Source organism: Anser brachyrhynchus, assembly GCF_964034855.1.
Source record: "Anser brachyrhynchus genome assembly, chromosome: 14".
Classification (NCBI taxonomy): Eukaryota; Metazoa; Chordata; class Aves; order Anseriformes; family Anatidae; genus Anser; species Anser brachyrhynchus.
In genome coordinates, this window is record NC_137709.1 from 2564116 (window position 1) to 2577122 (window position 13007).

A 13007-nucleotide genomic window follows, 5' to 3' on the forward strand; every position below is an offset into this window, starting at 1 on the left:
TGTACCAATACCTGCAGCAACATGAAAGAAAAATTACATAGCAAGGAGATTACAGCTGGAGAGGCTGAGCGTGGTGCACAGATTGTCAATATTTTAGGAGAGCGATTTGATCCTGTAGATAACTGTTGCTACAACATTGCTAAAGAGAAGACCTCAAGCAAAACATTTTATCTCACAATATAGTTGTCCGATATAATTAACCAAGCTTGACCAATCTGGCTGGAAGGTAGCAGCACCAAATGCCCAACCCCACGTGCCACACCAACGGGGAGACCACGTCTGTAAAACACGCGAGTAAACGTTTCATCTGGAAATGGAATTTACGGATGCAATTTCAGCCGAACACCTGGGTTTCCAGTCGCACGTGGAATACATATATTATGGACAATTTTTCCGAATGTGTGCATTCATTTTCCTCAAATGCAATTTATTTATATCTTTCCTTAAGATGAGATTTCTATCACGAACAGCAACGCTCCCGAATGTTTCCTTTGTGACTCCACCAGCTCCCTCGCCCCCCTGCCCCAGCAGCCCCCGGTTAGGCCCTGCTGCCCTTCCCCGTGGCAGAGCTCTGCAAGCATCGATCTCGGTGCTCGGGTGACGATTACAAAGCTCTATCGACAAGTAGTTTCCAGCGAAACAGGAATATCAGAAATATAGCCCGCAAAAATAAATCTGCTTTATACTCTGCACTTCTGACGAGGCTCGGGAGGATGCCTGGAGGAGTCGGGAGCGAACGGCTCCTCTCACCGCGCAGTCTTATTGCCTGACGGGGAATAGAGCTATGGGAGGTTTTAGGACCTACGGGAGGTTTTAGGACCTGCAGGAGGTTTTAGGACCACTGCGCTAAGTCTGGAGCCAGGCTCACCGCTGCTTCTCTGCAGCACCGGCAATGGTTTATCCAACAACCATGCCCAGCCCAGGCTCCCGATTCATTTCTTTGTTCAAATTCACCCATAGTGCATTTTTTGATAAATTTCAAGGACAGTTAAAAAAGGAAAACCTGAACTAAATGAGAATCAGGGAAGACCACAAACTTCTTGTAAAGAGTTTAACAGCACGATATTGGTCAATGTGAGAAAATTTAAGAGTGAGAAGAGCACACAGCTCCTGCAACCTCTTCTGCATTCTTTCCTGCACAAAATTCTCCTCTTCTAAACTCCATTTGTGTTTGTTAGATAACGACATATCCCATCGATAACAACATATCCCCCCCCTTCTTAGAGAAACATCAGTTTTCTCTCTACACATAACGGATGTGCATAACTGGTTGGAAAATATAACGGGACTGAAAAATAGCGATTTAGTATTTTTCTTTCAAAATTTTTTTTTTTTTTGGTCCAGACAGGACATCTAAGATCTCAAAATGTCACTGCAGAGCCACTGGAAAGTGTGTGATACAGCACAAGAACTGCACTCTGAAAATGCGCGAGGCGACCTCGGCAAGCTGTGACTGCTTGGGGATGTGGGAATTATCTTGTGTTATAATTTCTAATCTGACCCAGTGAAATACTCCTGATCTTCTACACAACCTCAGTCAAAAACCTTTCTAAACGCAGCATGACCTACCGGAAACAGCTGCCACAGGGTAGAGCAAGGGTGCTTGCAAAAGGCCTCTTTTTTATGCTTTCTGAAGTACAGTGAATTGTAAAGGCAGGCTGTCAGAAGTGGATGTTGGTCAGGAGAGCGCTCTAATTGGCAAGGAGCTAGAATTTAAGGGGATTTTATCATAGGCTTAATAACTTATTAGCTAAACAATGTTGACAAGATAAAGCCATTTTGATGGAATGCATGTTTTCCCTCTCTTCGACATATTTGTGTTACAAATGGACCTGTCCACATCGATGATAATATAGATCTAGAAGATTACACTGATTTTTTTTTTCAGCTAGGCTTTCACATCTGCCAACCTGCTACTTTCCCATCAGGGAAGACAACAGGAAAGCCAAAAGTGACATGCCTAATTCTGATGACCTCCAGTCAGATACGGTTCCAGAAGTTATATCTAAAAATCACTCATCTGAGCATATTTAAAACAGGACTCAGCTGGGTGACGTGCTTGCCAATTTACTCGACTATCTCCATGCTGATTAATTAGATGCATACTCTGCATTAGTACTTAGGAAAACTAAGCTTCTTATTTATTACTCATTTATTGAATCTTTTTTGACAATAAAGAGGAAAGATAACAGACAAGTACACTTACTAGTACTCTCTCTGGTTTTGAAAATCTTGACATCATCATCCTAAAAATGAATTACTTTTCATTATGGCCCTAAGTCTTCTTATCTAATAAAATTTACTAATGAGAAATTAGAAGACACCTAAAGTTTGTTCTTTCCAGAGCTGCCAGGAGAATATTTGAACTGTCTCAGATGTTACTCATGCGTGATTAAGATGATTTGAAAAGCGATACTTTAATCCTGGGCTAATAGATATTTCTATTCATCCCCATACACAAAAGCAAATTCCTAAACATTGTATTCTTGGGATTTGGGGATAAAAGAACTTTCAGAAAAAACAGAAGAAAGATAATGCATTAGATAGGGTTTGGAGGAGGACCACTACTTCTGTCCATAATCTGAAGCTGTGCATTAAGACTCATATACAATTGGTTAGCACAATCAGAAATTATTATTAAAAATAGCATCTATTAGAAGTAGTACTTGTAATGGTGAAACCGGGTTTTGAAAAAAGTAAGAGACTGGATTTTTCTCATCCACACGGTTTTCATGCCCTTACAGCTGATTAACATGGCTGGGGATCCAACTCAGCCTTTGGACCTGCTCGGATAGAGGATGTGTTGAAAGAAAGCAAAAGAGAGACACGGAGTGAGAAATTACAATTTTGTGGCTCTCTAAGTTACAGAAAGGCCACGAGTCTCTTTAAAATGAAATGCAACCTCCAAAGTATCACAAGAATGACAAATTGGAAAGCTCTTTACATTATCAAGGTCATCTTCAAACCTTTCAAACGCTGCAACGCTACACCGGAGCACGGTATGCTGAAACACACGTAACAGAGTTTTCGAGAGGATAAATTAGATTGAGACTTTCTAATGTCACTGAATTCTTGTAGTTAGGTTCCTCGGCTTGCTGAGCAGCAATCCCCACGGCCTGCTGCTGGCATGCAAAAATGAGTGACTTGGGTGAATTTAAAGCAACAAAAGGATGACCCTAATGGGCAACAAATATGAAAAATGTGTGGTATATTGTACTTCTAAACTACTGTCGCAAGCTAAAGTCTGGCTTATAATGAAGCACAAAGTTAATACACATATTTTAAAGATGTTTTTCCTAGATAGTGTAATAAAGAAAAAAAATATACTTTTACCAGGCACTGAAGTTCACTTACAGAGTCTGCAGAGTTTCTAAAGTTACAAGCAATGCACTTCGCTTTTAAATTAAAAGCTGATGACCATTAACTGCTCTGGACAAAAACATGGATTCTAGGAATTGAAAATGAAGAAGTCCGATTTTCTGCTTCTTTTTATATACAAAATCCGTTTGATAGACATTCATTCCACCTTTTTTTGTTACAATATTTTTGCAGTTTATTGATCGCTGTCTCTGTTCATTGGCTAGTATTTTACACCCGTCTTATTTTCATTGCCTACTTAAAATTCACTGAACCAGAAACACATACAGATGACTACTCCTGGAGTTTAGTTACGAGTTGCTGTGACTTTGAGAACCCATTGATCCAAATATGCTCCCAAATAACTGCATGTCAGGCCTTCATAGTTGGGTTAATTCACTTCATAGCCCTCCTAATATATGAGGTTTTATGTTTTACTGTATATCTGCTGGCTTGAGTATGCTGTGTTGAATTAAATGCATATGCGGTTCAAACAGGTCCAAGGTGACAACTGGGGCTAATTTTAAAGCACTTTACACATTATTATCCGAAGGTTTTTTTTTTTTCTTAATGAAAAGCCAGAAGCCAAGAAAACAGAAACCATTCTCTTTAGAAAAGAGGATATTCGGCAAAAATAGAGGTTGTGCATTAGCATCACAGCTTGCCCAAAAGCACCAACGAGGAACATGCTGGTGTGGTGCACGTGGGATTCCTGCACACGCTGAGCTGCCTCCACTGAGCATGAACCAGTGCAGGGTGCTCTGGTTTAGAAAATGAAATTAAGAGGTACTGAAATTAATTTGTCTTTAAAACGTCATACACAGGGTTTTGAGAACCCAACTTAAATGGTAATGAGCTTACTATCAGCCTTTTGCCCACACTGAACAGTTCAATGCTTGAATCCTGTTTTCATTTAAAGAGCATGAATAATATCTTTGATAAACCATGCACAAGTACTCTGTAGCTCACTAGTCTGATTGGTGCAAAACAAACAAAAACTACATGTTTTTTTCTTTCTTTTTAATATTTCAAAGTGAAAAATGTCAATAAAATTTCACCTGTCATCCAGGTGAAGGAGACAACGCGGGACTTTTCCAGGGAAGAGGGAAGGACTTCAAGGAATGATTAATTTAAAGCACGAATGTAATGTTATGAAGATAAATGGGATAACACAAGCACTTATTGTTTAACACAGTTTAAGTAGCTCAGTGATCTAGGGATGTTTGCAAACGGTGCTGAGGTATCTACTGAGATCGCACACAGTCCTTCACTTACTAACATGGAAACAAAACACAGGAAGATAATATTCAGTTAAATACCTTCCCCACAGCAAACTAACACACTACCACAAGACATTTGCAAGGTTTCAAGAAGAGAAAGAAGAAAGTAATTTCCCATGTGTATTCTTTCCTCAGGATTAATTCGGAACCACATATTGAGGTCTACAGACCTAGCCTCTTCGCTGACATCACTCCATTGCCACTGACAGGAAGCCAACACCAGGAAGCACAGCAAAAACCACAAGATAAAAGTAAGTCCCACATACTTTTACCAACCTCCTAGTTCATGCACATCCTTTGGAGCACAATAACCTTTAGACACAAGCCTTTCAAAGTAATTTCCATGTCATTAAATACAAAAATGGAGTATTTTTGCTGATCACATCTGGGCAGACAACACTGCCACCACAGATATTCACGTGCTTTCAATACCAAGGACAGACAAAAGCATCAGGACTTACGGAAGGCTGTATAGAGCTCCTGCAGGGTTAAGCGCCCGTCATTGTTATAATCATCAAACCGGAGGAGGTCTTCTAGCGTACAATCCAATAAATCATCGTCCAGATCCTCCTCCTCCATGAGCTGTGGCAAAGAAAACATGAAATCTTCATGTAAAGTAAAGCTGCAGGCTGGGGGCCTGGCTCACCCAGCAGATTTTGCATTAAATGACCCATGGACACGTATCTCCCCTCAGAGGGGCACTGAGACCTGCTCTTTCTTAGAGGATGGTAACAACTTGGGTCCCAACACCATAAAACCCTCCAACTTGGAGCTCTGACTTGGCACAAACTTGGCTTTGGCCGCCAGCTGCTGGCACTGGCTCACGAGTCCTCTGAAGGCCTCTAAGCATCAGAGGCTTTGGAAACCAGCCATGTTCATAAGTCATCAGATCAGGACAAGGTTTATAGGGCAAAGAGAAAAAAGAAACTCAACAAGTGCTATTGAATATTCATACTGTCACCTCCCAACACAATAATAACAGGCAACCAGTGGAAAGAAGTTACGTATTTGCTTTGTGTCAGGGTACGCCTGCTAAGAGCCTCGTCCTGCAGCAGCACAGGAACACGTTTCCACTCTGCCAATGCACTGGAACATGAATATTCAACAGGGAAAAATCTGCATCTGATCTTCCTCTCTCCTCTGTAGGTAAGGACAAAATTGTACTCCTTGCCTTTACGACTAGGACAGGCAAGAGTTGATGATGTATTCAAAAATAATGCGTTTTTTCAGCCCCTGACAGTTTGTTTCTTGTGCATTCTAAACATTTCATACATTCCACGTGAAAAATGAAGAGAGCTTTAAAAGTCATACATCCAAGTTAGCAAATTGCTAAACTCAGACCTAAGCATAATGAAAATGACGGCTTCTCTGAATTTATGGTGGAACATGAAGAAAACACCTGAAATATTGCATCTTCCAGGCAGGAAGGCTTTTGCTGTAGTCCAGAGACTCTTTTATTTACTATTCTAGTCTTGGCCTATTATATTGAAGCAATTTAAAGTAATAATGCTAAAAAAATGACCCTTCACCTAGGCAGTAAAAATGTTCAATGAAAGTGAGATCAACCATAACTTCCAAGATCAATCTTCTAAAGATGAAAATTTCCCTTTGTCTACCTTTGTATTGAAAATTGATTAACTTTTCATAAGACTGACAAGTTTTTTTACTAGCCCTTTTGATTTAACATCGATGGACAAAAAAAAAACACACCACAAGACACTTCAGCTGCAACATATTCATTAGATTTTATGAATCTGACTTTAAAACGCATTAAAAGTTTTAAATGGAAATAACATTCCCATTACCACCGCTGTTAATAGCCCTGCATACCAACGGCTGCAGGACTACGTGGGCATTTCACACTGCTGGGTCCTGAGGGAAATGGCTCAATAGGGTCTGTTGGCAGCACGGAGGCAAATCAGGCTCTAAATAGAAGGAACGGACCATCTGTTGTCACCTTTTTGCTCAAAGAAATTATGTCATGGAAAATAAACAAATGGGCAAAGATCCTCACCATGTCTGGGTGCTAGAGGCTGCCCTGGTACCAGACTGTCCTTGCCGCGGGGGCTCTGCTTCCAGTTTCTCCCCCGGGACAAATCCCTCTGCACTGAGCCGCCTAAAGATCCCCTTTCAGGCTTTAAAAATGACTCAATTTTTTTTTTCTGCAGCAGTGCAAGTTACCTGCCTCAGGTTTTTCCTTGCAGACAAGGTTATGGTGCTCAAGAGACTATTTTTCTTTTAAATAAAACAAAGAAAATGCACGGCAACAGCTCATCCAGCAGCCAGGGAGAATGAGATCACAGTGGCTCCCTCTGCACCACGTCCATTTTACCTGCCTCTATCCATGGGCAATAAAACCCCCTCCTTGGAGGAACTTCAAAGTCGCAGAGAGGCTCAGATTAAAAGAGCCAACACAAATCACTCACAAATCTACCTGACAAGGCAAGACATTTTCTGTCGAGATGGTAACACGGAAAATTAAAAATCGCTCATTACCTAAAAAAATCTCTTGGAAACTGAGTGAGTAAACTGGTCAGGTAAGAGCACGTGGAAATCATCTCGACGTTAGAGGTAACGAGAAGAAATACAGAACGACATGCTGCATGTGAACTGTGAATATCGCCGGCACAAGAGCTCCAGAGCTGCCCGCAGACGAGTCCTGAGCCTGCTCTGGACCTGGCCTTGCTCCAGCAGAAGGGCTCGAGATCAGTGCAGCTCAGCTCGGGATTAAGAGCTTCCACGGCTCGCCTGTGCTTTGCATTGCCTGGCATTATTTTGGCTTTTGAGAGGTGATTACACAGGTGTGAGCCATTGTGTACACACGGAAGACCTGCGGCTGAGAGGGCTCCTAGCTGAGGGCTGGACTTGGTTTAGTCCATTAAATTGCAGCAGGCTACAGAGGTGCAAACACGGTTACTGATTCTGATGACATAGTTAGAAGAGAGGAATAAAAAGAAAAAAAGAAGAGTAGCCAAGGCCTACACTTGCTCTTGTGAGAGGGACCTGGGCTCCAAGCACATCGGCAAGGGAAGCCCGCAGTAACTTTGCAGTAGACCTTGAATCGCTGAAATCTCCTCCTTTAAAATGCAGGTCATTCCTTCTTCCTAATGGCAACGGCTTGCAGGCTGCCAAACCTCTATTTCCATGCAAGCTGAGTTTAATATCCTGACAGAATAAGTTTCTTGTAAAAAGGGGAAAAAATTGGAGAGTAGAACAGACACTTAGATGTAGCTATGCAAAAGCTGGCTTTGAATTCAGATAGAAGTGTTTTCTTATACCTACCATGTCTTTATAAAAAATCACTGAATACAGATGAAGTATTGTATATATTCATAGCTCAGATCTAAGGGAATTTACGCTGACACTTTGCATTGTGCAGACAGGATTGTGCATCATGTCAACAGCATCAGGATTAAAATTCAGTGCAAACTGTTCTCCTCGGAGAGGAGCGGGCTTACTTCTGCCCTGCTTGCTCACAGCTCGCATCTGCATGCTGGAGCTGCAGCGCGCTTCACGTTTGCTGTGAGGAGAAGGTGCAGGTGGGATGCTCCTGCAGAGGGTGAAGGGCTGCCCTGCGACCTGGAGCAGGTCCTCGTTTCCAAATGACTCTGGAAAGGTGCTTGCTTCTCACGGAAGCCAATTAAGTGGTAAATACATTCAGGTAATAACGTTCTCATTGGGGATTTTTTTTTCCTGATTTTGAGGTTGGTGGTTTTTAACTGAGCCGAGCTGACTTCCCAAGGCCCACAGAACTGCCATTCATCAGCCCTGATCTTCCCGTGGCTCCTCCAAGTTTTGTCATGTCCAGTGCTACCAAGACTGACCCAACACCCTGTAGGCGACCACACGCAGCTTCACACCCGTTGCTTCTTCTCAACAGAACATTCACGTGCGGTGCATCGGAGCACTCAGGTGGGCAGTGAACACAAGCTCACGCCGTGTCCCACTGCCCTGGCTGCCCATGCCCGCAGTTTGCACAAGAGCTGTGTGCTCAGGCCAAGCTCACAGTGTGGTCTGAAGAAGCTGAAGCCAGGGGACAGGACAGGTCCTGCGCTGCTGCCTTATGTGTTGAGGCACAGAAGCAGCAAGAAACCAACAGAATGCAGAAACAAGATGCCAATATGTGTGTTTTCCCACTTCTGGCATAGTGCTTTTTCTCTTATTTATAGGACTCTTTTCTCATGTTTTTGCATGAAAAAAAAGGAAAGTTGAGGACACACACTGATCGGTTCAAGTGCTTGTGCTGGTTCACTTGAACAATTAGATGAATTCCAACAGCACAGCAGGCCCATGATTAGAAATAACAGTCTCTTCAAGCTCTCACCTTTTCAAATGTTATTAGGATCAGCTAATCGACATTTCAGTGTCTGCCGCAGCATCCTGGGAAAATAAACCTGTTAAAAATATTCTGAAGACACTGTCGTGTTACTACATGCTAATACGCAGCCCAGAAGGCAGGAAGAAGAAGAAAGGGATTTCTTCCTAACTTACATCCAAAAATCCAAATTAATTCTTGCCAAGTCAGCTACCTGGAAACACTTCAGAAGATGACTGTTAGCAGTAAGGATTATTATCTATTTTCAGGAGCCAGGATGGGGCTGGAAAGCTGCCATGTTTTTGTTTGTAGAGGAGCTTTAAGTGTTTGAGACACCACCATCTCCCCAGAGGTGCGGAAAGACTCGCAGGCTGCAGCAGGTTTTCCTTCCCTACCTGCTGCTGGACAGACAGATACAAATGACCGCTCTCACAAGAGCGCCTCTGCGTTACGCTCAATTCACATTTTGAATGAAAAACACAATCCGCTTCATAACTCTGTTTTCATTGAACAACACACCCACCTGAGCCAGCTCGGAGCTGCTGAGATGCCTGTCACCGTTTACATCCAAGTGCTTGAAGAGATCTTCAACTAAGAAGCGCTTCTGGGCTGCTCTGTCCGCGGCCAGGCTGCTCGGGGGGCTCCGGCGACGAGCCTGCAGGTCGAGGAGGATGCTTTTGAGCCGGCTGTAGTTCGCCATTGTACACGTGTCACCTAAAAGATAAGACTGCGTTATAGGACAGCGTACATTCACCTTCATCTTTTTAAAGAACTGAACTTCTAAAGGGAAAAATAAGACACGGCCAAAGACAGGCTGTCTGCATATATGGCACCGCTCAGATCTGTGATTTAGCAGCTCCTGTAGTCATCACCTTTTGTAATAGCTGACAGTTTTTCTAAATCCTGCTGTCAGAGAAGCTCTCCAGCATGTTACCTTCCAGATTATAAGGCTTTGGTTACAGATATCCATATTTGGCTTTGAAATCCCCACCCATATTACATCTGCTCTGCATTTTTCTAAAGATTAAATAAATTAATCTATTCTGTGATTAAAAAGTAAATAAAAATACAAAATTCTGAGAAGCAAATGGCACACAAGTGTAACCCCATGCAAAATATGGGACCAACCTATGAAAACCAGGATTTGGGGTTAACGAGGCACAAAACCCATAGCGACACTAAATACTTCATCTCACTCTCAAGGTTTAAGAAGAGGAATTCTCAAACCCAGCACAAGGCGGTAAGCTGGCCGGAGGGAGGACAGCAAGGAGCGCAGAGCTGCAGGGAGCCCCAGCAGCTGGGCTGTCACCGCTGCCCCGCTGCAGGCTGACATAAATGCCTTCCTCAGCCCCTGACCAGGGAAAACATCATTATCAGTGAAAAGCCCTCAAGTCACTCACTCTGAAGTGACGTCAGCTTGGCTGGAGGAATCAGACCGAACCTTTGTGACCCTGAAAGCTGCTCCTGCTGTGCTTGCGGCCGCCAGCTCTTCGGTGGCTCTTATCTGGGGAATGCCTCCCTCTGACTTACAGGCCTCCTCCTAGAGAAGAAACATATCCCCGTGCCTGACGTGCTGTAAGATGTTGCTGCCCTTTTCCTGCTCAACTGCTGTCTAGCAAAGCTCGGCAGAATGAAGCACGGGCACTTTCTGGCGCAATTCTGTCTTAGTGTAAACCACACCAGCTGGTGCGGGGCAGGATCCTGGCGGACTCTGGGACCTGGGAGCAGCATCCCCACGGTCCAGCTGCCCCCTGTGCTGTGCTGGCAACAACTATCACCCCCCAGCAGTGCCCACACATCCACTGCTCCCGCTAGATGCCCTTTTCTCTGGGCCCTTACTCTCTGCAGTGGTGCTTTCGAAACAACTTTTATATTTAAACTCCCATCTCTGACCCTGTTGGATTAAATCTGAGGGGTCTCTCCTCGGTTTAAGGGACAATGCTCTTGAAGATCAGTTCCCCAAAGACTTCAAACGTTATTCCTCTGAAAAATAACAGCAGACTGTGACACTAATTGCTAGTTTTCCTGTCCTTTCATTGCTGAGCTGCATCATTTTTGGTCCTCTGGTCCCGCTCCAACTGAAACCCAATTAAAATTCCAGGTGGGAGGCATTTCTCTGACCGCAAACCCATCCACTGTCAAGATTTTTTGCGCCTTTCCTATTTTGTGCTCACGACTTCAAAACCACCGTGACTGGAGAAGGCGAGGGAGGTCAGAGGGGCTGGGCACGCATGCCCCGCGCGGGTCAGCGCCCCACTGCCACGCGCAGCGGCTGAGACCAGGCTCATTTTCCATCCTGAGCTCAGGCCCTTCCAGCGCAGAGAGCTCCTCGCTGCTCAGGGATAGGAGCAGCCCCAATTCTTTTCCTTCTCTCTTAAACAACCTCTAAGGAGCTTTTGGTTCCAGGAACGTGGGACCAGTCTCATCTCATGGAAAAAAATGAGGTTACTCGGCTACCCAGCTGCTATGAGTCTTGTTTATTAGTTCTGTTCCCTCCCCGCCCCCAACATCAGGCCGTTTGATGGCTACTCTGAAAGTAGCACGAAGAAATTTCATTCTTCCAATCACGTTTTATTTAAGAGAAAAACTGATTGCTGCTTCCCGTGTAATGATGCAATTTTGCAATCCTGTCATAAATACAGATTTAGCTACTTCAGTAAGAGAGGCTTTTTTCTGAGATGGAGTTTTCCTTTCTCTCTAGTCAAATCTTAATCCCAGAGATGTATGTAAGGCTAACGAAGACAGGGAAATCATTCAATTTGCCTCCCCCTCTGCTTCTGCTTTGTGGTCTCCCTCCGTGAGCGCAGGCACAGCTCCAGGCAGCCCCCCGGTGACACCCGGGCACGCTGACCCACGGCCTTCGTCCCCCCTCAGCGCAGGCATCGCAGCCGCCAGAGCCACCCGGCCCTGACATCTCCCTTTGCATTTCTCGTTTCTTCTTCCTATCAAATTTTGCCAGTAGCGTATGACAAAGCAGTTCTTCCTTTCTTTATAGCCTTCAGACCTTTGGTTTTCTGCATATTTTTTTTTTCCCATAACCCTGGGCAGCACTTGCCCATCCAAACAGCCTTTCTCCCTTGCTGGCCTCCCGACTCACCTCCACCCTGACCCTCTTTCTGACCACAAAAGGCAGAACTGGGAAAAGACCCAAGTACTTCTGAAGCCCCCTCATCTCTCCTAACGCCCCTTCTTCTCATTTTATTAAGTTTATACTTGGAAACTCCCCAGCTAACCGCAGCAGACGCGGTATCTGCAAGGAGCAGAACACAAACTCTGCAGCTCCCAGCACATCTGGGGCCTGACCAGAGCCCACCGGTAGCATGACGGATGCACACCGTGGTGTGAGCCGGGAGACAGCGATCTCCTTCGCCTCCTGACAACCCTCCATAGTTTTCCATGCTCTGAAAACAAAGCCACCACAGAACTGCTCCTCTCAGCAACGCACGGGCTCCCCTGGCTGCAGGACAGCCCAAGGCAGGCGTGCCCAGCTGGGGACTTCCAGGCCGCTCCACAGCCTCCAGGAGAATAAAATGCGAAAAGTGAGATAAAGGAAACTGGTGGAGAAGGACAGAGCTGCATAGAGGACAGAACAGCACATCCCAAATCCTGCTCTACGCGCATTCAAAAGACTTTTTTCCCTACTACCCCCACGTCCGCTGTCACGGCCCAGCCACCCAGCGCAGCCCCATCCCAAGGGGCAGGGTAACACCACACCACCGCATACGCAGCAAGGGAAACCAGCAGTAAAACAATTGTGATTTTTTTTTCTGTTTAAAAAATCAGTTCAGCTTCCCATTTTGTTAGCACAGGCCACAGTCGGGAGGTCAGAAGATGTGCGCTGCCCCTGTTCAGGCTGCTCCGAAACCTCATTACCTCCCCTTTCCTCTGGAGAAAACGACTCTCCTCAGCTCCGCTGGAAGCAGGTCCCTTGGCATCTCCTAACAGCACGAACGTGACAGACTCAACGGGTCTCACACCTCTGACAATTTTCCCCTGACACCCGTGACATCCGAGGCTTGCAGTGACGCAGAAGCAGCCGCTCCAGAACAAGGCGG

General features: G+C 44.8%; 1 protein-coding gene across 7 annotated transcripts in view; it reads right to left on the reverse strand.

Moving 5' to 3' along the window:
• Nucleotides 1–13007, reverse strand: part of FSTL4 (follistatin like 4) — a 363109-nt gene that overhangs the window by 92927 nt on the left and 257175 nt on the right. For all 7 annotated transcript variants that reach the window (XM_080555475.1, XM_080555473.1, XM_080555474.1 and 4 more), the window contains 2 exons: nucleotides 9476–9666; nucleotides 5099–5219 (listed from right to left, as the gene is read on the reverse strand). In XM_080555475.1, coding sequence (XP_080411601.1) covers nucleotides 5099–5219; nucleotides 9476–9666 — 312 coding nt within the window. The remainder of the gene's footprint in view (nucleotides 1–5098; nucleotides 5220–9475; nucleotides 9667–13007) is intronic.